Genomic DNA, 21,685 nt, shown 5'->3' on the forward strand with positions numbered 1-21,685 from the left:
GATCTCTCAGGGGTATGCTCTCACTTTCTGAGGCATCCTCCCCAGAAGTTTTTTTGCACAACTCCCCCATCGGAGCCTATCAAGGCCTTGGCCCTACAGGAGGCCATTTGCTCCCTGCTGCAGGCAGGGGTGATAATCCTTTCCGTATGGAGACTCTCCGATCAATTATGTTGGCAATGAAATCTAGGGATTTTATGGCTTCCCTGGACATTCAGGATGCGTACCTGCATGTGCCTATTACACCATCCCACCAACAATTTATACGGTTTGCTGTCCTGCAACAACATTACCAATTTCAGGCACTGCCCTTTGGTCTATCAATGGCCCCTTGGGTCTTCACCAAAATAATGGTGGTGATCACGGCCTACGTCAGGAGTCAAGGAATCAGAATACTGCCATACCTGGACGACCTTCTGATATTGGCACAATCTCCGGCTGTTCTACAACACCATCTCCAACTGACCATTGCCTGCCTACAGACGCACCCCTAGATAATTAATTGGAAGAAATTTTCTTTGACTCCAATACAGCGTATTGTACATCTGGGGCACTTCTGGATTTTCAGACACAAAGGGTGTTTCTGCCAGAGTACAAGATTGCTGCTCTATCATTGCGAGTACGCAAATTGCTACGCAATCAAAGGGTATCCATTCTGTCAGCGAGGCAGGTCTTGGAGTCAATGGTATCCACCTTGACATGGTGGAATATGCTCAGTTCTACTCCAGGCCTCTGCAACAATTGATTCTCTCCCGTTGGAATGGACAGTATCATCTAATACGGTCCCAGAGGATCCTTCTCACTCCGGAGGTTCGTCTCTCTCGTGGTGGCTACGAAAGGATCATCTGGACAAAGGTCACCCATTCTGGATTCCAAATTGGATGCTTCTCACCACGGATGCCAGTCTTCGCAGATGGAGGGTGGTGACAGGTCATTGCACCTTTCAGGGAAGATGAACAAATCAGGAAAGTCATCTGCCCATAAACATTCTGGAGCTTTGAGCAGTATACAAAGCACTTATGGCACAGGACCTGCCCCAGGGCAGGCTGGTCCAGATCCAGTCCAACAACGCCACCACAGTAGTCTATCTCAATCATCAAGGAGGCATGCAAAGTCACGCAGCCATAAGGGAAGTGACAAACATTCTGATCTGGGCAGAACGTCATCTTCCGGCTATCTCAGCAATATACATCCTGGTAGTCCTCAACTAAGAAGCTGACTTCCTAAGTCGTCAGGACATACACCCCAGAGAGTGGGCTCTCCACCTGGGGTTTTTTCAACTCCTGGTGAACAAATGGGGCGTACCAGACTTAGACGTCATGGCCTCACGTCACAATCACAAGGTCCCAAGGTACGAGCCCAGAACCAGAGACCCCCTCAGCAGCCTTTATGGACGCGCTGGCAGTGAAGTGGAACCTTAAGCTGGCATATCTCTTTCCTCTGATTACCCTCCTCCCAAGAGTCTTCCATCTTAAGAGCCAAAGGTTTCTCTGGCTCTGTGATTCAAACGGTGCTTAGGGCATGAAAACCTTCCTCTGCCCGTATCTATTACAGAGTTTGGCATTCTTTTGGTCAATGGTGTTCCCACAGAAAGTATGACCCTAAGGTTTTTAGAGTTTCCCAGGTACTTGCTTTTCTCCAGGCTGGGTTAGACCTCGGTCTCTGTCTGGCCACCCTGAGAGTACAGGTTTCTGCGTTGTCAGTGTGGTTCGAGCAAAGGATTGGTTTCTTTGCCGGATGTTAGAACTTTTTTACAAGGTGTTCTCTGAGTTCAGCCACCCTTTGTCCCACTGGTGGCACCGTGGGATTTGTCCTTGATTCTCAAGGGGCTGCAAGTTCCCCCATTTGAACCTCTGGACTGTAGATTTTAAATGGTTGACAGCGAAGACACTTTTTCTCCTCACTATCTCTTCTGCACTCTGCGTCTCTGATTTGGAAGGGCTCTCTTGTCGCTCCTCCTTTTTGATATTTCACCAGGATAGGGCTGTTCTTTGTACACGGGCGGGTTACCTTCCTAAGGTAGTGTCCCGTTTTCATGTGAATGAAGAGATTGTGGTTCCACCTTTTCAGTCTTCAGACCTTTATGTAGGTGAAGCCTCCCTGGATGTGGTTTGTGCTATCCGTATCTTTGTGGATCGTACAGACTTTTTTTTTTAAATCGGATGCTCTTTTTGTGTTATATGGTTTTCACAAACGAGGATAGCCAGCTAACAAACAAACTCTGTCTCGATGGTTATGTATGACTATCGCTCAAGCTTACACATGATCTGATCTCCCTGTCCCAAACACGGCGACAGCACATTCTACCCGGTCTGTGGGACAATCGTGGGCGTTCTGTCGTGGTGCCTCTGCTGAACAATTATGCTAGGCAGCCACATGGTATTCTGTCCACACTTTTCTTAGGTTATACGCTTTTGATACTTTTGCCTCTCCGGATTCTTCCTTTGGGCGACGGTTTCTCCTTTCTGCTCAGGAGCATCCCCCACCCTTAAGGGAACTGCTTTAGAACATCCCCATGGTATGCCTGTGGATCCCTATGGACCCTAAAGAAGAAAATAAGAGTTATGGTAGACTCTTTTTCTTCGAGGTCCATAGGGTTCACAGGGCACCCACCCTGACACACCTGGCTGCATTGGGTAATTTTTCTTTTGGTCACAGATTCCCTCTTTTTCTGTGAGTGTTTCTGGTGTACGATTGTTCTTTCTTCTTTTCCTTTTCATGCCTTGGGCTTGTTTACAAGACTGAATGCCTGTGGCCAGGGGCGGGGGCATATGTGGAATAGGACTTGGGGTATCCTGGGAGCTGTTTGGTTCCTGGATCACTACAACCACATTGTCCCCATGGTAGCCCTGTGGACCCTATGGACCTCGAAGAAAAATAGTTAACAAAGGTAAGTCTACCATAACTCTTATTTTTCACCTTGTTTGATGAGTATTTAATGGTAATATTACAGCAGAGCGGGACAGTAAGTTACTGTGGAAGGTCAGTTATTTAGAAAGGATGTTTCTGCCATTGTTTAAGTACAAAATTTTGAATATGGGGCAGAGTTTTTGGACACTTCGAACTCCAAATGCCGTAACCGTGTCTGTGTCTTTGTGCTAATGCCACAGCTGATTTTGTGAATAGTGAGACGCCCACTTGCAGCGTCTTATGACGGTGCAAATCCAGCTTGATACTTCTTAGCTGTTTCATCGGTCGCACCCTTCTCCGTCTGAATATGGCCTCCTATGTGAGCAATTGTGTTTCATTAATGCAGTCACTGTCAGCGACATGTCCACGTCTGCCTAGCCACCCCCGTTACTTCCCAGTAACACTAAAATCCAAATGCAGTACTTACAGCATCGGCCAACTGACAGCATATCACCATAGCATGCGACTCAGCCCCTAATGTTTACAAATGTAATCAGACCATGGGACGTGAGTAACATTGTCCTTCTAACAACATAGAAAGGGATTTTGTATTGCAGCTAAAGGGCTGTGAAGGTAGCGATTGTGGAGTTTACAATTGAGGGTGGCAGTAATTTCATATTCACTGGTTGGCTTGGGTGCCAAATGGTATCGATAGTTGTAATGTATTCAGTAATTCTTTTTATTGTTCTTCCTGAGAGGATTTATTGTTGGATACTATGCTGAGGGTCTCATTGCCGCTCACCTGCTATTTATAAAGGGCTGAATTTGAGACACTTGTGTCTTTTTCAAAATGTATCTATGTAACTTAGTATATGTGAAGTATTGTTCAGATAGCTCCAATGGATTATTAATTGGCATATAGTGGAAGACTGCATATCTGCAGCACCTAACATTGTAATACACAGCTTCATACGTCCAGGAGGTTTATGACTTCTGTAAGATACATCTAGCAATTTGGAACATTTTATGCACAGTAAAGCTGTGGTTATCTACATGTCAATTTTACTGAGTGCTAAAATGTCAAGTTCCTTAGTCCCCAAAATTTGCCATATATACAGAAGATCTATAATATAATGTTGGTTCAGTAGATAGATTGGAATATGATTATTATGTTTGTGCGCATGCTTATCATCCTGACTTATCACGACATGTCACACTTTTTCTTATATATATCCTAGAGGTGACCTTTGTGCCAGTCTCTACTACGACAGGACGGGTGGAGGTCGATGATGTTGTTGCAGCTTTGCGTCCGAACACATGTCTTATATCCATCATGTTGGCAAATAACGAAACTGGTGTCATTATGGTGAGTGAGCATTTACAGGGCTTGGAGTATGAGCCAGGAAACCCTGGGCAGAAAATAAATTGGGACCCAAGCTTGCGGCCTAGTTAAAATTAGGATGCAACTTTCATTGCTGTGGGTTAGTTTTTGGCAATTTGCACCATAATAATGCACTTTTGACAGCACAACCAAGATCATGAACATACTTTTTGTTACGGTCAAAAGAGCATTATTTTTTAGCCACTCCATCACAATTGATACATTGACCAATACTCTTCCCCTGTACTAAGTCATCTGTATTGATAACAGGATTTTGGTACTTACCGTTAAATCCATTTCTCCGATTCCACAGGGGACACTGGAGCTTCATGACAGTGGGGTATAGACGGTGGGTTGAGTTGAGCCTGGCACTTTAAAAATCTACAAGTGTGACTGGCTCCTCCCCCTCTATGCCCCATCAACCCCAGTTTTAAAAAACTGAGCCCGAGAGGAGACGGAGAACAGACTGAAGAACAGAGAAGGAGAACAGGAAAAGAAACATCCAACATACTGACACACTACAAGAACACAGCAGGCTGCAGTGATAAACAGTCACACAATAAAAACAGACCAAACTGCAACAGAACTGATGCAGAACAAGCAACTGAGAACAGGCAAGAAGCACTGGGTGGGCGTCCAGTGTCCCCTGTGGAATCGGAGAAATGGATTTAACGGTAAGTACCAAAATCCTGTTTTCTCCTTCATCCACTAGGGGACACTGGAGCTTCATGACAGTGGGGACGTCCCAAAGCTACCCTCCTGGGGGGGAGAGTGCTGAACGCCCTGCAAGACACTACGACCAAAATTTGAAGCAGAAGCCGCAAAAGTGTAAAATCTGTAGAAAAGTACAAAAGTATGAACCGAAGACCACGTCGCTGCCCTACAAAGCTGTGAAGCCGAGACACCTCTACGTGCCGCCCAAGAAGTACCCACAGAGCGCGTAGAATGCGCAGAAATGGATACCGGCGGTGGTCGAGCAGAAGCAACATATGCCTGACGAATAGTCAGACGAATCCACCTGGCCAAAGTTTGTTTAGACGCAGGCCAGCCACGCCGATTAGCATCATAAAGGACGAATAGAGCCTCTGATTTACGTAGCCCCTCAGTACGGGACACATAAATGCGAAGTGCCCGAACCACATCCAAGGAGTGAGAATCCCCAGAAGAGTCCGACAACGCTGGCACTACAATCGGCTGATTCAGATGAAAACCCGAGACCACCTTGGGCAAAAAGGAAGGCCGGGTACGAAGTTCCGCCCGATCTTCGTGAAAAATCAAGTAAGGGGAACGGCAGGACAAGGCTCCAAGTTCAGACACACGTCTGGCCGAAGCCAGGGCCAATAAAAGGATCATCTTCCAAGTCAAATACTTCAATTCCACCTCCTGCAAAGGCTCAAAGGTGGATGACTGAAGAAAAGATAAAACAAGATTCAGGTCCCAAGGAGCCGTGGGTGGCACAAAGGGAGGCTGAATTCTAAGTACCCCTTGAAAAAAGGTCTGAACCTCCGGAATCAGAGCTAGGCGACGCTGGAAAAAAATAGAAAGAGCAGAAATCTGCACTTTAAGCGATCCCAAGCGTAACCCCGCATCGAGGCCTTTTTGAAGAAAAAGAAGAAGACGTGGTAAATGAAAAGAGGAAGTGGAGGATCCACGACCTTCACACCAGGAGATATAAGCCCTCCAAATGCGATGATAATGCGCTGATGTTACCGGTTTTCTAGCCCTAAGCATGGTAGGAATGACCGACCTAGGAACTCCATGGCTTCTTAGGATGGCGGTCTCAATAGCCACGCCGTTAAACGAAGCCGCCGTAAATCCGGGTACACACATGGACTCTGTTGTAGAAGGTCCGATCGTAGCGGAAGAGGCCAAGGTTCGTCTGCCAGAAGGAATAAAAGATCGGAGTACCAAACCCGACGAGGCCAATCCGGAGCCACTAGGATGACGGTGGACGACTCTCGTTTGATCCGCTTGAGAATCCGAGGGAGGAGCGGAAACGGTGGGAACAGGTACACAAGGCTGTACGGCCAAGGGATCAGTAAAGCATCCGCTCCCACCGCTGCCGGATCCATGGCCCTGGAGCAGTAAAGGGGTAGTTGATGATTTATCCGAGATGCCATCAGGTCTATCTGTGGCTTCCCCCATCTGCAAACCAGTTGATGAAAGACCTCGGGATGAAGGGACCACTCCCCGGGATGAAGATCCCGACGACTGAGGTAGTCCGCTTCCCAGTTGTCGACCCCCGGAATAAACACTGCGGAAATGACCTCTACGTGTCTTTCTGCCCACAGAAGGATGCGACTGGCTTCTCTCATTGCCATCCGACTGCGGGTTCCCCCTTGGCGATTTATGTATGCCACTGCAGTGGCGTTGTCGGATTGTATCCGAACCGGAAGTCCTCGTAACAGAGGAGCAGCCTGTATCAAAGCTCTGTAGACTGCCCGCAGTTCGAGAACATTGATTGGTAAGAGGGACTCCTGCTGCGACCAAAGCCCCTGGAAGTGATTGTCCAGAACCACCGCTCCCCATCCGCGGAGGCTGGCGTCCGTGGTGACCAAGGTCCAATTCCAAATTCCGAAGCTCCGTCCGAAGCCACCAGAGCAAGGATATGCGGGTCCGGGGAGACAGACGCACCAGCCGATGCATCTGTAGGTGGGACCCGGACCACTGAGACAGAAGATCCAGTTGAAATATTCTGGAGTGAAATCTGCCGAATTGGATGGCCTCGAAGGAAGCCACCATTTTCCCCAGGAGACGGATGCAAAGATGCACAGATACTTTCCTGGGTCTGAGCACTAGACGAACCAGCTCCTGTATGGCTATGGCCTTGTCCCTTGGCAAGAATATACGAAGCAGAACAGTGTCTAGAATCATTCCTAGGAACTGAAGTCTCTGGGACGGCATCAACTGAGACTTCTGGAAGTTCACAATCCATCCATGTTGAATGAGAATCTGATGTGTAAGGGACACTTGGTGTAAAAGGACTTCTGCCGTCGGAGCCTTGATGAGTAAATCGTCTAGGTACGGAACTATCGTCACCCCCCGAGAGCGCAAATGAGACACCATGACGGCCATCACTTTGGTGAATACCCTGGGAGCTGACGAGAGACCGAATGGCAGGGCCTGAAACTGGAAATGAGCTTCCCTGATGGCAAATCTGAGGAAAGCCTGGTGAGGAACCCAAATTGGGACATGCAGATAGGCGTCCTTGATATCTATCGACACCAGAAACTCTTCTGCCTCTAGTCCCGCAATGACAGAATGGAGAGATTCTATCTTGAACCTGTGAAATGAAAGATACTGGTTCATTTTCGTTCATTTTTTCAAGGGAAAAATGAATGAAAATCGTTTACTAAAATCTTTCATTTACTAAATGTAATGAACGATTTTTTTGAACTACAAACAATTTTTGCATATTCCCTTACTGAAAATCATTGAGTTGGTCAGTCTAACTGAACTACAAACGTGAACGTGCATGAACGATAATCGTTCATTGTTTTAACTCAGAAAGTGAACAAATTTTTAAACGATTGAACGATAAAAGATATCGTTAACGATAATCGTTTAAAAAATCATTGTGTCTGTATGCACCTTATGCATTATCCAGCCAGGCCCTTATTAATATGTGTAAACAGAGACCAAGCAATCACGTCCTTCCTTTTATCCTTGGGGAGGGAACTGCTGTGCCCTCCACTCTGACGTTGACAGGCACTGTGATGTGGCCATTAAGTTGTGCTGCACTGATGTCACAGGGCCGGGCGGCAGGGGAATTTTGCAGGGTGGACTGCCCGACAAATAATGCATGGGGGTAATGTGCCTGAGTAGAATGTGCCCGAATAAGCTCAGCCAGAGGCTCTTCCAATGAGACATAAGCCTGTTTAATAGCAGAAGTGATCCAGCGAGCCACGGACTTCTTGGAGTCGGGCCAGCCCCTTCAGTAAGCAGGTGTGATCCACATAAACCCGCAATGTCCGGACGAGAAGTGAAGAGGCCCATTCGAATTGGAAGGATGGAAACCCGGTAACACGATCTCCTGGTTCAAATTAATTTGGGAAACTACTTTTGGCTTGATAGATGGCTTAGAGTGGAGCACCACCCGGTTACAGTGAATAATCAGGAGAAGAGAACTAGCAGACAACACAGCCAGCTCTGAAACGCCTGTAGCGGAACCAATAGCCAACATCAATGCCACTTAACAAGTAAGCCACCAAAGGTCAATCAACTCCAGAGGCTCAAAAAAAGGCTGCTGAAGCGTCTCCAGGACCAAATTGAGGTCCCAAGGAGGAGGGTGTACATGGAGCACACCCTGCATAAATGTCTGAATGTTTGGAAGCAAGGCCAGATGCATCTTAAACCTAATCGACAAGCAGAACTGAGAAGCAGATACTCCCTGGCGCTCACTCCACCATATGCAAGTCTTCCACACCCGGTCATAAATTGTCACCATGGCTGGCCTAAGCAATTGAAGCATGGTCCACATCGCTGCTGCAGAAAACCCCTTAGACCTCAAGATCCTGATCTCATGTGCCACACTGACAAAGCCAGCCAAGGCAAATCTGGGTGCAGGAACAGGCCTTGTGTTAGCAGATCATCCCGTAGTGGCAGCCACCACAGGGTTCGACCATTAGAGATTAAGGCCCTCATTCAGAGCCGTACGCTCTGAGCAGAGCGCACGCTCTGAATGAGGGCCGGGCTCCATTTTCATGGAGCGTCCTCCTGGACGCTCGTATAGCTGTGGGTCACCACCCACAGGCTATACGAGCGTGCTTTTTGATGGCCGCGATGGTCGAGACCATCGCGACCATCGAAATTGCGAGCCGGAGCCTGCGGTTGAGGTTTTCAACCGCAAGCTCCGGAGTGATTTTGGCTCTATCAGAGCCAAAATCACTCCCACTGACATCACTAGTGATGTCAGTGGGCCGGCTTCTGACGGGAGGCGTTCCCGTGGGAACGCCCCCGTCAGGGAGGCACGCCCCCGGCACGCCCACCAAAGGGGGCGTGCTGTCAATCAACATTGACAGCACGCCCCCTTTGATCGGACACAACGAGCGAAGGACTTTCCTTCGCTCGTCGCGTCTGGCGCATGCGCACGACGGAGCTCCCTCCGTCGTGCGCATGCTCAGTGCATAACATCGACCCACTTGCGAGCGGACAGCCGCTCGCGAGTGGGTCTGAATCAGGCCCTAAGTCGTTATACCATGCATTCCGCAGCCATTCTGGAGCTATGAGAAGAATGTGCACCTTCTTCTTTACCTGCCGGATCACCTGTGGCAGTATGGAGATGGGCAGGTACAGGTAACCCAGTGGAAAAAAAATAACAACTTGATTCTTGTTCAGCATTCTTGTTCAACTTGGACACCATGAGGCAGATGTCTGGAGTGCCCTATCGCTCAATAAGCAGGTTGAACGTGTCCTGGTGCATTCACCACTCGCCCTGTTGGAACCTGTGTCGACTGAGAAAGTCGACCTCTCAAATGTCCACCCCGAGAATGAAGATGGCAGAGATGGCCAGAACAAACTTTTCTGCCCACCGCATGATGCAAGTGATCTCCGCCATGACCTTGTGACGCTTGGTTATAGCCCTGCTGGTTGATATATGCCACAGCAATGGCATTGTCTGGCTGAACATGTGGAGGCATGCCACGCAGAATCCACTGAGTCTGAGTCAGGATATTCCACCCGTGCTTCTCATTACATGCTACACATTATACAAACAGTGCCAATGCATCCATGACCCAAACTCACACACTTTGGGTACTGAGCTGTACCTAAGGCTTTTGTGCTTCCTGTATTAACCACCTCAGGGTATCCCATGGCTACCACCTCGCAGAGTATTGCTCCTATACCGGCTTCAGTGAGATCCCCCGTAGAAACAAAATCCTGAAGCGTCACACAAGTGATGACTCTAAAGTGGTACAGAATGACATGTACCACTGAATACCTGCTGATGGTGCGCTGTAGACCTTTGCAGAGCACCGACAGAGTGAGGCTGAGATCCAGAAACAGTGTGTCAGCACTTGGAGTCGCAGCTTAAGCCGCCTACACACTTAACGATATGCTCCATGAGCGATATCGTTAAGTGTTTCACCTGCACTGCCGGGCTCAATGTCGTTAACGACATTGAGCATACACACTGAACGATATCGTTCAGTGACGGCACCCTCCCTCATCCCCGTACTTGCAGAACCTGACGATATCGTCAGGTTGCCCTGCAAGTACAGGCGATGTAAGACATTTCATAAACGATCTGCAGGAGCGCGCATCATTAACAATGTCTTGCATACACACTGGACGATATTGAACGCGATGAACGATATCGTTATCGTTCATATCGTCCAACTTATCATCTAGTTTGTATGCGGAATAAGATCCATGGAGGCTGTGTGTGAGTTACTAAGCCCTATTGAGAGACACTGAGAACCTTTGGAAACTACTAAGAGCTATTGGGAATATATAATATTAATAGTATATTAAGTAATATATTGAATGTACTGTGTAACCCTAACTTATGCAAGAGACTGAGCTAAAGATATGAGTGTCCTGAAAGTATGACATATACCTTGTTTGAGCTGCTACTGAATCAGTGACTGAGTTTAACAGTGTAAAGAGAGGAAGTAATTTTGTGAGAGAATCATAAGATGATTAAAGAGCACTTGTGAAGTGCTAAAGATAATTGTGCAGTTGAAAGTAGAACTGTGTTTATAGTGCCTTATCATTGGAAAGCCAAAGCTATTATTTCTCTTTAATCAGGAAAGACCAGCATTAGATGCTAATCCTACTACTCTTGTCAATTTTGGATTACAAGTACATGCACGTTATTTGACAGTGACCATCCAGCGACAAATTACTCAAATGACAGAACTTTGTACTCGCTTCAATGTAAATGACTGATCAGTTTTAGTTTTTTTGCTGATTCTGCTGAGTAATAATCTTTTTGCTATTGCATGTTATCTGTGTTTTGTAAAGGTTATTGTGTTTTTAGAGTATAGTGAAATAACTGAGAAACTGCATTTTTTTTATAGTCCTAGCAAAAGAACTGCATTTTTCATAGTCATAGTCAAACAGATGTTTCACTATTTAGTAAGAAAATAATTTATAGGAAGCGCTCCGTGGGTCTTGGATCTATCCCTAGCCGTGTATGGTGACTTTGCAAGACTGATGTGGTAGTAGTTTAAGTATAGTTCAATTCTAACCTCTGCCTTGTGGTTGGGATACTGAGTGTTAGTGGTGCCTTAAATATGTAGTATTAATGTAAACCATCCTTCTGCTGACATCAGTGACAAGTGTCTATTCTCTAAACTGTAGGATGGGTGTCCTGAGTAACAAATCTTGGATATGCCTCGGCTGGTGATACTCCTGCTTATTCCATCTTTGCAGCCAGGTGGATAATAATTTTAGGCAGAGTGTGAATGTGTAATGGTCAGTTCAGTATCCGATATGTCCTGGAGTGGTATTTTCCCCTTACTTGCACTATTCCCCAAGTAGGTCTGGGTTTGGATGTCTGCAAACGTCTCTCCACCTCAGGAATAATTAATGCAGTATCACGGTGATGTGGACACTATTGTGCAGAATTTAGGTAAAATGGATGTTACTTACCAGAAAGCGTCTGCTGGTTCTCGGTCGTTCTTGCCATCTGCGGGGTGGAGGCTGGTTCTGTGCGGGTGAGGGGATAGGTGTTCTTACCAATACTATAATGAATGATACATAGTATGTGTATATCAAATATCTTTTATTTGGCTGCTAATACCTGTACAACAGTATATAAACATCTAGATCAGATAATTACTAGCAAAAGTCCAATTAAAAAATCCAGTATAATAAGGCCAATATCACTGGTTGTAGTTGTGGTGTCAGTTACCCAACGCGTTTCATCCCGCCATGGACCTTTTTCAAGGGCAAACTATTTTGTGCCTACTCCGCATCCTCCCCTCTAAAGCCACAGTCTGCAGTGTCCCCCAGATATTGCTTTAGAGAATAGTAGAAATTAGCTTTTGGTGTTTAGTTTGGATTTTGTATTAATTTTTATCAATTTATGAAGTATGTAAACTGCAATGAATGTTTGTTTATGCTGACTCTTCCCTGCAGCCTGTGAGTGAATTATCAGAACGCCTGGCACCCATTTCTCAAGAACGCACTTCACAGGGGCTACCCCCAGTCCTTTTGCACACAGATGCAGCACAAGCACTGGGAAAGATCAGTGTTGATGTTCAAGAGCTCGGAGTCAATTATTTGACCATTGTAGGACACAAGGTACTTCCAACCTGTTAATATTTGCAGAGAAATCCTTTAAGGTAATTTAGTGATGTATGCACAAGATTTACTATTATTTTTTTCATTTATATATTACATTTGGAAGTTAGTACATGTACATTAAAATAATTTATCAAATTACAAAGAAGATACAATTGTTGAAAAGAATCAAACATCATTTAGTAACTGAGTAGCTTGCCTATTGATGAGATTATTATAAATAATGTTGTACAGCATTGTGTTGATGTATTAATAGCAAGTGGTAAGATTTGTTCCCTCTCTTCCTGCACCTTCCCATCTCTCTGCTCTATCTCCAGCAATTCCGTCCATCAGCCTCACCTCCTATATCTCCCGTCTCGCTCTCCCCCTATTTCTCCCGTCTCCCTCTCCCCTTATTCTCGCTTTGCATAGTCTTACTAGCTTGCTAATAGTGTCCTTATTAGCGTATTAGTATGTGCATATCAGTTGTAGCAGCAGATATAATCGTTCCACCTGTTAGTGACTAGTAATTCTCACCATATCTGTGTCCGTGTCTCCTATATAAGTAGCAATAGGAGTTAGGCAAGAAAGTGGCAGATTCATTATCAGGCACTCTTTGCTTTAGGAACCCTTTTCTATATATTAGGCAATAACAAGTCTCATAGCCAGTGAAATCAAACGTACCACTTGCCAATCTTATGTCTCCAATATGTCCAAGTTCAGATGCAGCCATTGGTACGGGCTTCATGTGTTAGAGTTCTATTGCATTGTAGCTAAGAAAGTATGAAAAAAGAACAAAATGACGCAACCTGGCGCCTAATCTGGTATAGACAAAGATATCTCCTCTAATTAATTAATTAATGGTGCAGCTTCCTATTAGAGGTAATTGCCACACCTCTTATGACTGACAAGAAAGAATAGAAATATAGGAAGCGCTGCCAATTGGAAACTATTCACAACAATCGATTTCAATACAATTTATTAATACATAATAATATGGCCATATCATAAATAAAGTAAACACAATAAAATACAATACACAATTGACAATCACATAAAAAAAAAATATATATAAAAAATAGATCAGGCTTGATCTGAGCGTTTGGTAAATTGCAGCAAAAAGTATAGTCGGAACCTTCATAACTGTTTCAATATAATATTATGATGCTCCACAATCCTTTAGACATATATGACCCAGTATACAAACTCTGTTGCCTTAATTGACTTTTCTTCTAGATCATAAATTGAAGAAAGATAACCACCTTATTAGTTTGATGAACAGTTCTCTGTTTTGTATCCAATCCACACTTGTAAAGTCTCAGTCAGGTTTTATCCATAACACTTTGTTTGGTCAGAAAAAATGTGTGTAGCAATGCTTTTGGTTCCTTAATAAATGGAAGGAACTGATCATGGGCATATGTAAGTTCACAGGATCTTATATACAGTATCAGTCCACTTCAGTAGGGGTACCTCTCATGTGTAGGTAAATAGTACTCCCATGCTGTTGAATGGGATATGAATGCCCAGCCAAATGAATGTTGTTGCCCTTATACCAGCCTCTGTACTATATAGTACTTAGTAGAGGTCTTGTCACCGACTAATTGATAATACTTAATAAAAAATTCTTAGTGTGATTTCTCACAGTATGGCAGTTCAGCAGAGCATCTAGTTACTGCGTGGATGTGTGGAGAGATAGGAGCCTGTTCTAGCTAAGAAAGTAGTCTACAAAGTATAATCAGTTGAATTCTACTTGTTATTCTCAGCATAAGGAGTACCATCTTTTGATAACTTTGACGCGTTTCGTTCACAACTTTGAACTTTATCACTCCATAGAGATACTAAAATGAAAAGTATTAATAAAAATGTTGATGATAATCCCGTTTCTGCTATAAGTGATCAGCGTGGATCAAATTTAAGGCTTATATACATTTAGTCTTCTATTACCACCTAAAATCTTCTTCCAATGCTGCCTCATGTTTTTGTTTTTTGCCCCTTTTTTCCATATACAGTATGGTGGCTGTGTGGCCAGCATCTTTCTATATACTACTTGGTTGACTTTAGCAATTGTGGACAAAAGATAAATGTTGCATGAAACTTGTTGGATGATAAATTGAATCATGAGTCAAATGTAACATTCAGAAAACTATAATATTGGAACATTACACCTTCTTACTTACAACACAAGTTTTCCAGTCTCTCTCTATGTCAGTTTAGTTTTGTTGCGTGTGTGATCTGATTGATAATTTCTATGTCTTTCATGTGTGCCGGTAATGGTTTTCTTTTGGAGTTGTACACTTTATGTAATATATGCTTTTGTTTTTTTATTATTATATTTTGTTTAGTTTTATGGGCCTCGTATTGGGGCGCTTTATGTTCGTGGAGTTGGGCACCAAACCTCGCTGTTGCCAATGTTATATGGAGGAGGACAGGAACGCAACTACCGACCAGGGTAAGCAATCTTCTAAGAATTGAGATCAAGTTTAGTAAATAGTAATATGATCCATAGAGGGGCGTAACTAGGTATTTTAAGCAAAAAGTTTGTAAGGGCCATTATGTACCACTCAATGGTGAAAAATGTGTGTAACACATTTGACAAGGAAGATGGGCGTTACGTGGAGAGCTATAGTCTTACCTTATACAGTAATGACAACTTCCTTCGCTAACCAGCAACAGTGTTTGTTTTGAAATAGGCTTATCTTTACATGATGTTAGCACATGATAATGTAACTGTGGTACAGCTACATTCTATTGTATTTTGGGCCACGCAGTACTGAAATCGCTGCTGACACATGAATCAGGCAGCAGCTTCTCACTGTGTAGTAGCTGGGAACTACTTTTCACCTGATGGACATGTGGCTTAGTGCATACATTATACAGCGCTGTACATGGGAAGCAGTGTCACCCCCGTCTGCCTCCCCCGGAAACCTTGGTGACATCTCCACCTAGGTTTCCATAAAGGAAGAAGAGCCCCTTGGTTCAATAAGATCGGAATAAGTTCTCTATTCTGTTCCCCTTCTGTGAGAATATATTAACATGCTTTAATATTACCTTAGATGTCACTGGCAAATGGCTTATGTACAGTATGTATTATGTATCCCAACATTCTAACAAAATAAGCACAATTTGTGCCTGAAAAATAAAATAAAATTCACTTGGGTAGACTACAAAATGAAAGTTATTTTTGGTAACAGTGGCTTAAAGAAATGAATAGAAAACAATGTGTAAATCGTTCTGGTTGTGTGAGCAACAACTCATGGAGGGGTTACAGATGACTGTGCTGATCAGCCAATCATACAGCAAGGCTTTCTGATACTGATTTAGTGTAGATTAGTGCTGTAACTGGCCATCCGTGCTTTCCCATAACATTGTGGGCCTGAGTCCAGGTGCATGTTATTGCAGCTGCGTTGGCGCCTATTGCTATAGTGCGACTGCATCTTTACTGTATACTAATGCCTCAGCCCAACGCCATTCAAGCCATCCTGATAGGCAGATGCAGGAGCCGTAAGGCAGCGAAGGTGCCGCCCACAGAGCACTGTGCGACTGCACTGCTCGCACACCCCTAGTTACAGCCCTGCTGAAGCCCATGGGATTAGTACAGACACGCTCACCGGCTACAGCTCTAATTCACTGCTGTGCGCATTAAGAGGCACCATCGGTCGCATCTGGGCGCACCATCAGAGATTGCACAAGCTCTGTGATAGTTACTCAGGACGCATGCGCAGACTGAAAACATTGCTCGGTTGTGCATGGCATCAACACTGTATGCACCTCTAGTATCAGGACCGGTATTACAGTTGTATATTTATAAACATTACATTGTTAGTAGATGTCTAATATTACTGAAATGTAAATGTTGTGTCTCATACATCTCTCATCGTCTTTCCTCCAGTACAGAGAATACTCCGATGATTGCTGGACTAGGGAAGGTGAGCTTATAAATTCCAAACATTTTTCTGCTTATTGCATTGCCCTAATACTATGCACAACACCACCTAATAGCAGCCCTGTATATACATAAAAGTAATTGCTTTTTCTCCAGGCTGCAGAGTTAGTAAGCTTACATTGTGCGGAGTATGAGGATCACATGAGGGGCGTGCGGGACTACCTGGAGCAGAGATTACAGGTAAGCAGTGCAGTAGAAAAAAGCCATTTAACAGGGGAAAATTACATATTTTTTGGGAACACGAGAATTATGGAGATTTGTATATGGCGTCCCTATTGCTAGTATGCAAATAAGACACTGAAAATGGAGAACAGTCTTCTGGGTATTGCCTTGTACATGGCAGTCCTTTGAGTCACAGAGACTATACCGAATGATTCTGCAGCTCTCAGCTGGTGGAGGTCAGGTCTCATACCCAGTGCTTTCCACAAAGCAATCTTCAAACACACAAAAGTACCACATGGGTCATTCCGTATCAAGTGGACCAATTTTGAAAATCGTGAAATGAAAGTTGGTATATATGTAGAACTACAGATATGCCCAGCTACATCCTTGCCTGTAGCGCAGCGAACCGCACCATACGCGCGAGGCGGACTCCCGCGATCGGAGACACGCATTCCCATCTCCATAGGATTGAATGGAGACGCACTCCCATGATCGGGGATGCGCCATAGCGTATCGTGGTACATAGCATGATGCGCGCGCGCGTTTGTGGCGCGACCAGCCACAATGAACCTGGGCGCATCTGTAACTTTGGTAAAGTTTCAGGTCACAGTAACTTTACCAAAGTTAGTTCTACATATATACCAACCTTCATGCAAAAATGTCATCAAAATCGGAGTGGGGGCCCCTAGTCCGCTTGACATGGAATGGCCCTCATGTAATACAGAGGCTCCTGATGCCTCCTTACACATGATTCATTATAAGCCATAAATATGGCTAAAGGAAGTACTATATTAGGAGCCTAGAGTTTACCTTAATGAGTGAGTGGTTGTAAAGTGGTAGCAGGTTGATGTGGCATTTATGCAGCATTCTACTTCAAACCTTTCCACCCCTGTACTCGGCAAACCTATGAAAAGTTCCAGTTGTGCGGGTGTCTCCCAGGATAATAGGTGATGCAAAAACAAGTCCATTTGCATTGCCTCCTGTATGCTTTATAATTAGGTCTTGTTTGTTTATGTGTTACTGTTAATGTATTTATTCTGTATTATTTTAGTTTTCATATGATTGATATTGTGGCTGTGTCACAGCCTACTACAGCGCTATATCCTAATGACGAAAGACATAAATGCGACTTTGTGATATATTTCCTTTTTCTAGGCTGTGTTTGGAAACAGGATTCGGTTAAATTCCGACTTCCCAGGCACGGCACGGCTTCCCAACACGTGCAATGTGTCACTGCTTCGACCCTCAGTCCTGGGTGAGCAATCACATGCTGTCAGTGTGACTTTCCCCTTATATCTTATCTATCTTACATACTGTTATACACTGTCTATCACTTTCATGCCTCCTGGCATAAAGGCTCTCATATGTTTTCTTTTTAAGACTACCACTACATAGGTTCCATATAACAGTATATAGCCAGATTGCATGGCAAAGAGACAGCTTCTTCATAAATTGTTGTCACTTTGTTCATGTTGCATGGTTCCTGGCTTTTGTAGTGCTCGGAAAGACCACCAGGGGTATTCAATTTGGAGCGAAAAGTCCGTGCTGGACTTTTCGCTTCACATCGCTGATTTTCCTAGGATAAAATATCGGGCGCGCGCCCGCCCGCTTTATCCCTGTATTCAATTAAAAAGCTACGAAAACAGGAGCCGGCAAAATAGGATCAGCGAAAAAAAATGGGATTTACCTGGAATAAATTGTAGGACCCCCCCTAAAGCTGTCAAAACATGGGGGATCACTATGGGTACCCCTGTTTTAGCCTGCAAATGAAAGTCGGGGTTTTAAATAGCCGCGGCAGGTGTTTTTTTTTTTCCGACATTGCAGAAGAGCACTTAGGTTATTTTTTTATTTTTATTAAGTGGTTCCATCAAATTTGGGGTACATGAAAATGGGTGCTAGCATATTTTTATGTAAAAATTCTAAAGTAATTTTTTTTTAAATTCTGTCTGCAAATATGCACCTGCCGCTAATAACCTATTCTAGAAAACACCTGCCGCATACTTGCAGAATAGCCCTGAACCAGAATTTCCCTATTTTGAAACACTTTTTTTTCTTTTCTTTTTTTTTTTTCACCCCAATTTTTGAATAATTTTTTAAACTTTTTTTGACACAGTTTATTTTTAAATGACATTCCCAGGGGTGCAGGCTATTTTTTTTAAGCCTGCACCCCTAAACCCCAATTCTGCCCTTTTTTTCGCCAGCTATTCAGTGGTGAAAAGTTATCCCCGTTTTTTTTTCAAAGACTTTTCGAACCTGCGAAAAGTCTTTGAAATTGAATACGGGGATAATTGAAATCAGCGAAAATGACGTTTTCGCTCCAAATTGAATACCCCTGCACATTTATTACAGGAGGGTGACCAGTACATGTTACGGCTATATGTGGGACCGGTGAAATGAGTGGAGGGACCACAACAAAAGTGCTATTATTCGGTAAAGAAGGGATGGGATTTAGTACAGGGGTTAACTAGTAAGCCAAAGTTTAGCCCCCCTTTTCCCCTTTATAAGATACTGGAAAGTTACTGTAGCTGCTAAGCTGAGTGGGAACACTTATATGCAATCCCTCTTATTCCCTTATTCATATTGCAATTGCAGGCCGTGAGTGGCTTTCACATTGTCATTATCTCCAAGCCAGTGTTGGAGCAGCATGTCACTCGGATCGCGGAGACAGGTATGTGGAAGTCGAACTGACAGATATATCATTTACCGCATATATCATATATATGTAATGAATCTGTCATTTTCTGCACATTGTAAACATTCTGAAGCACTGACTCTCATCCCATTTTTAAACTACTGCAAAAGTTCACGTGCATCTGTTCAGACTTTACATTTCAATTAATATCTAACAGAACTTAACATGACCTGTACAAGATACAAAGGGCAAAGTGGCCTCTTTTGGCTCATTGTAATGTAATGCTTACATTTTATGTGTTTGCTGAGTAAACTGCAGGTTTCCATGTGCAAAAGTCGGTGCACCCTGCCAGCCTGTTCTATTATTCTCTATATTCCTGGACTTGGAATTTCTCACACTCTACCTTGTGAGTCCTGATCTCAATGCTTGAACAACATGTTATATATCTCCCTCCAGATTTTCAGATATGTAGAAACCGTGAAGGACAATCCAGTGCATTCATCTTTCTTTCTTAATTTTGAAGTACATTTTGAGTTACTGTTTTTTGGAAATCTCCAACATGTTTTTAGCTTCAATGTCTTCCCAAACTCTGGATAATTGGCTTTTATAAGTCACTGATAGCTAGTTGAAACAAGTCTACAATCCACCTGCAAACTATTCTCTGCACCACGGACTGCTGGACTACCCCAGACCATAGTATGTTTCTACTCCCTTTGTTTTATTGTTCACAAGATATCCCTTTCTTTACATGCTTAAGCTTTTTACCATATGTATTATTTGTGGTTGTAGAAAATTGATATTGCTTGGGCATCTTGGTACATGTGGTTGGAAGATGTCTGTTATTAGCCTATTAAGTTCAGTCATCTTCATACCAGACCAACAGGCACCAGTTTTCTCCCAGTTTGGCTGCTAACATGTGGGTAAAGTAGACCGTGATCCTGTATCTTGATGCTTGTCCAGAGAGCCAGCATTACTGTCTTTGTGACCAGCTTAAATGGCCCCTTTTTGGACAACCTTCCCCCTTATAGAACCAATAAACTCCACAATTGAAGGTTCTTCTTCCTCCACTAGGGGGACACAGGGATCGCTATGGGTATAGCCTGGAGAACAATGAAGTTAAATGCATTATTCAGTGAAAATGCTATAAAAGAGCAGCAGCACTGCAGCTATTGATACTGCCTTTCACAGCAGTATTGGTACATCTTCAATACACGCATGGTGCGATGACTATGGAGCCACAAGGCCACGATTAATGACAAATAACTTTTTTATCTCACCTTGGCCAAAGTAAGACGAAAAACCATTACCAAAGATAATATGACCTCAGAAAGAATAGGGGAATGTCAACTTCACTGCCCGGTCTTCCTTACATTCACCAGAGTGCTAATATACAAACCTTTTGGGATGAGTTCTGGCAGGTTACAGCAAAAACTGACTTTTGTCATAGATGGGAGAAGTTAGCATGTAAGAAGCTGCTTGTAAGTTTTGCTCTTTACTAAAAATATCTGCTTATACCATAACAATGTCCAGAATTATCTGTTGCAGAGGATTTGTATGTAACGTGATGTCGTTTTTCTCACAGCTGCTCTCCTGTGCTGTTGAGCAGCGGAGTCCCCCTAGAGGCCGCACGAGGTGCTATTCGCTTGAGTGTGGGATGTGACACTTCCAGAGAGGATGTGGATTTGATCGTTGCAGATCTGGAACAAGCAGCACAGAGACTGGATAATAAAGATACTAATAAGGGAGACCTGGAAATCTAACAAATGCTTTTCTTAAGGACAGAAGAATAGATGGGGATGCAATCGGGAAGCCGGCTGACATGATCCCGACAGCCGGCTTCCCGACTGCTTTATCCCGGCGTGGGTTAAATGACAGGCATCTATATCTAGACACCTGTCATTTTCCCGACAGCGGGAGACAGGCGCCCGGCATCCCGATCGAAGGGATGCCAGGCGCCGCGAGCAGACAGTCGCAGGGGGGAGGGTTAGATTTAGGGCACCCGGGGGGGCTTACGGTTAAGCACCCGCCCCCCGGGAGGGTTAGGGTTAGGCTAGGGGGAGGGAGGGTTAGGGTTAGGCACACCCGGTGGGGGGACTTAGGGTTAGGCACCCCCCGGCCGACTTGGCTTTAGGCAGCGGGGAAGGGGGGGTTAGGGTTAGGCACTTAGAGGGGGGATTAGGGTTAGGCACTTGGGGGGGAGGTTAGGGTTAGGCACCCCTAAGGAGGGTTAGGGGGGTTAGGTTAGTTTTTACTTACCTCAGGACGTTCGGGATTTCCAGCTCTGTCGGGCTGCCGGGAATACCGATTCCGAATAGATGTATGTAATCATGCAATATAGGAGCTGGAGCAGTCACAGCCCTTTAATGGTTTTCTGATTCATTTGCACATAAAACACTGATTTCTAAGATTTATGGGGAGAACGTAATGCACTGCTCTCTCTCTTTTTGCTGTGGAATTTAAAGCAGCATTTTTATTAAGGGAAAACCAGGCC

General features: G+C 44.3%; 1 protein-coding gene across 1 annotated transcript in view; it reads left to right on the top strand.

Moving 5' to 3' along the window:
• Positions 1–21,225, top strand: part of SCLY (selenocysteine lyase) — a 48,398-nt gene extending 27,173 nt beyond the window's left edge. Inside the window, exons 6-13 of the mRNA XM_088479282.1 lie at positions 4,086–4,213; positions 12,314–12,478; positions 14,800–14,906; positions 16,347–16,383; positions 16,497–16,580; positions 17,718–17,817; positions 19,155–19,230; positions 20,777–21,225. Coding sequence (XP_088335408.1) covers positions 4,086–4,213; positions 12,314–12,478; positions 14,800–14,906; positions 16,347–16,383; positions 16,497–16,580; positions 17,718–17,817; positions 19,155–19,230; positions 20,777–20,954 — 875 coding nt within the window. The 3' untranslated portion in view covers positions 20,955–21,225. The remainder of the gene's footprint in view (positions 1–4,085; positions 4,214–12,313; positions 12,479–14,799; positions 14,907–16,346; positions 16,384–16,496; positions 16,581–17,717; positions 17,818–19,154; positions 19,231–20,776) is intronic.
• The last annotated feature ends 460 nt before the right edge of the window (positions 21,226–21,685 follow it).

The sequence above is a fragment of the Taudactylus pleione genome, unplaced genomic scaffold (genome assembly GCF_031769625.1).
Source record: "Taudactylus pleione unplaced genomic scaffold, aTauple2 ptg000229l, whole genome shotgun sequence".
Classification (NCBI taxonomy): Eukaryota; Metazoa; Chordata; class Amphibia; order Anura; family Myobatrachidae; genus Taudactylus; species Taudactylus pleione.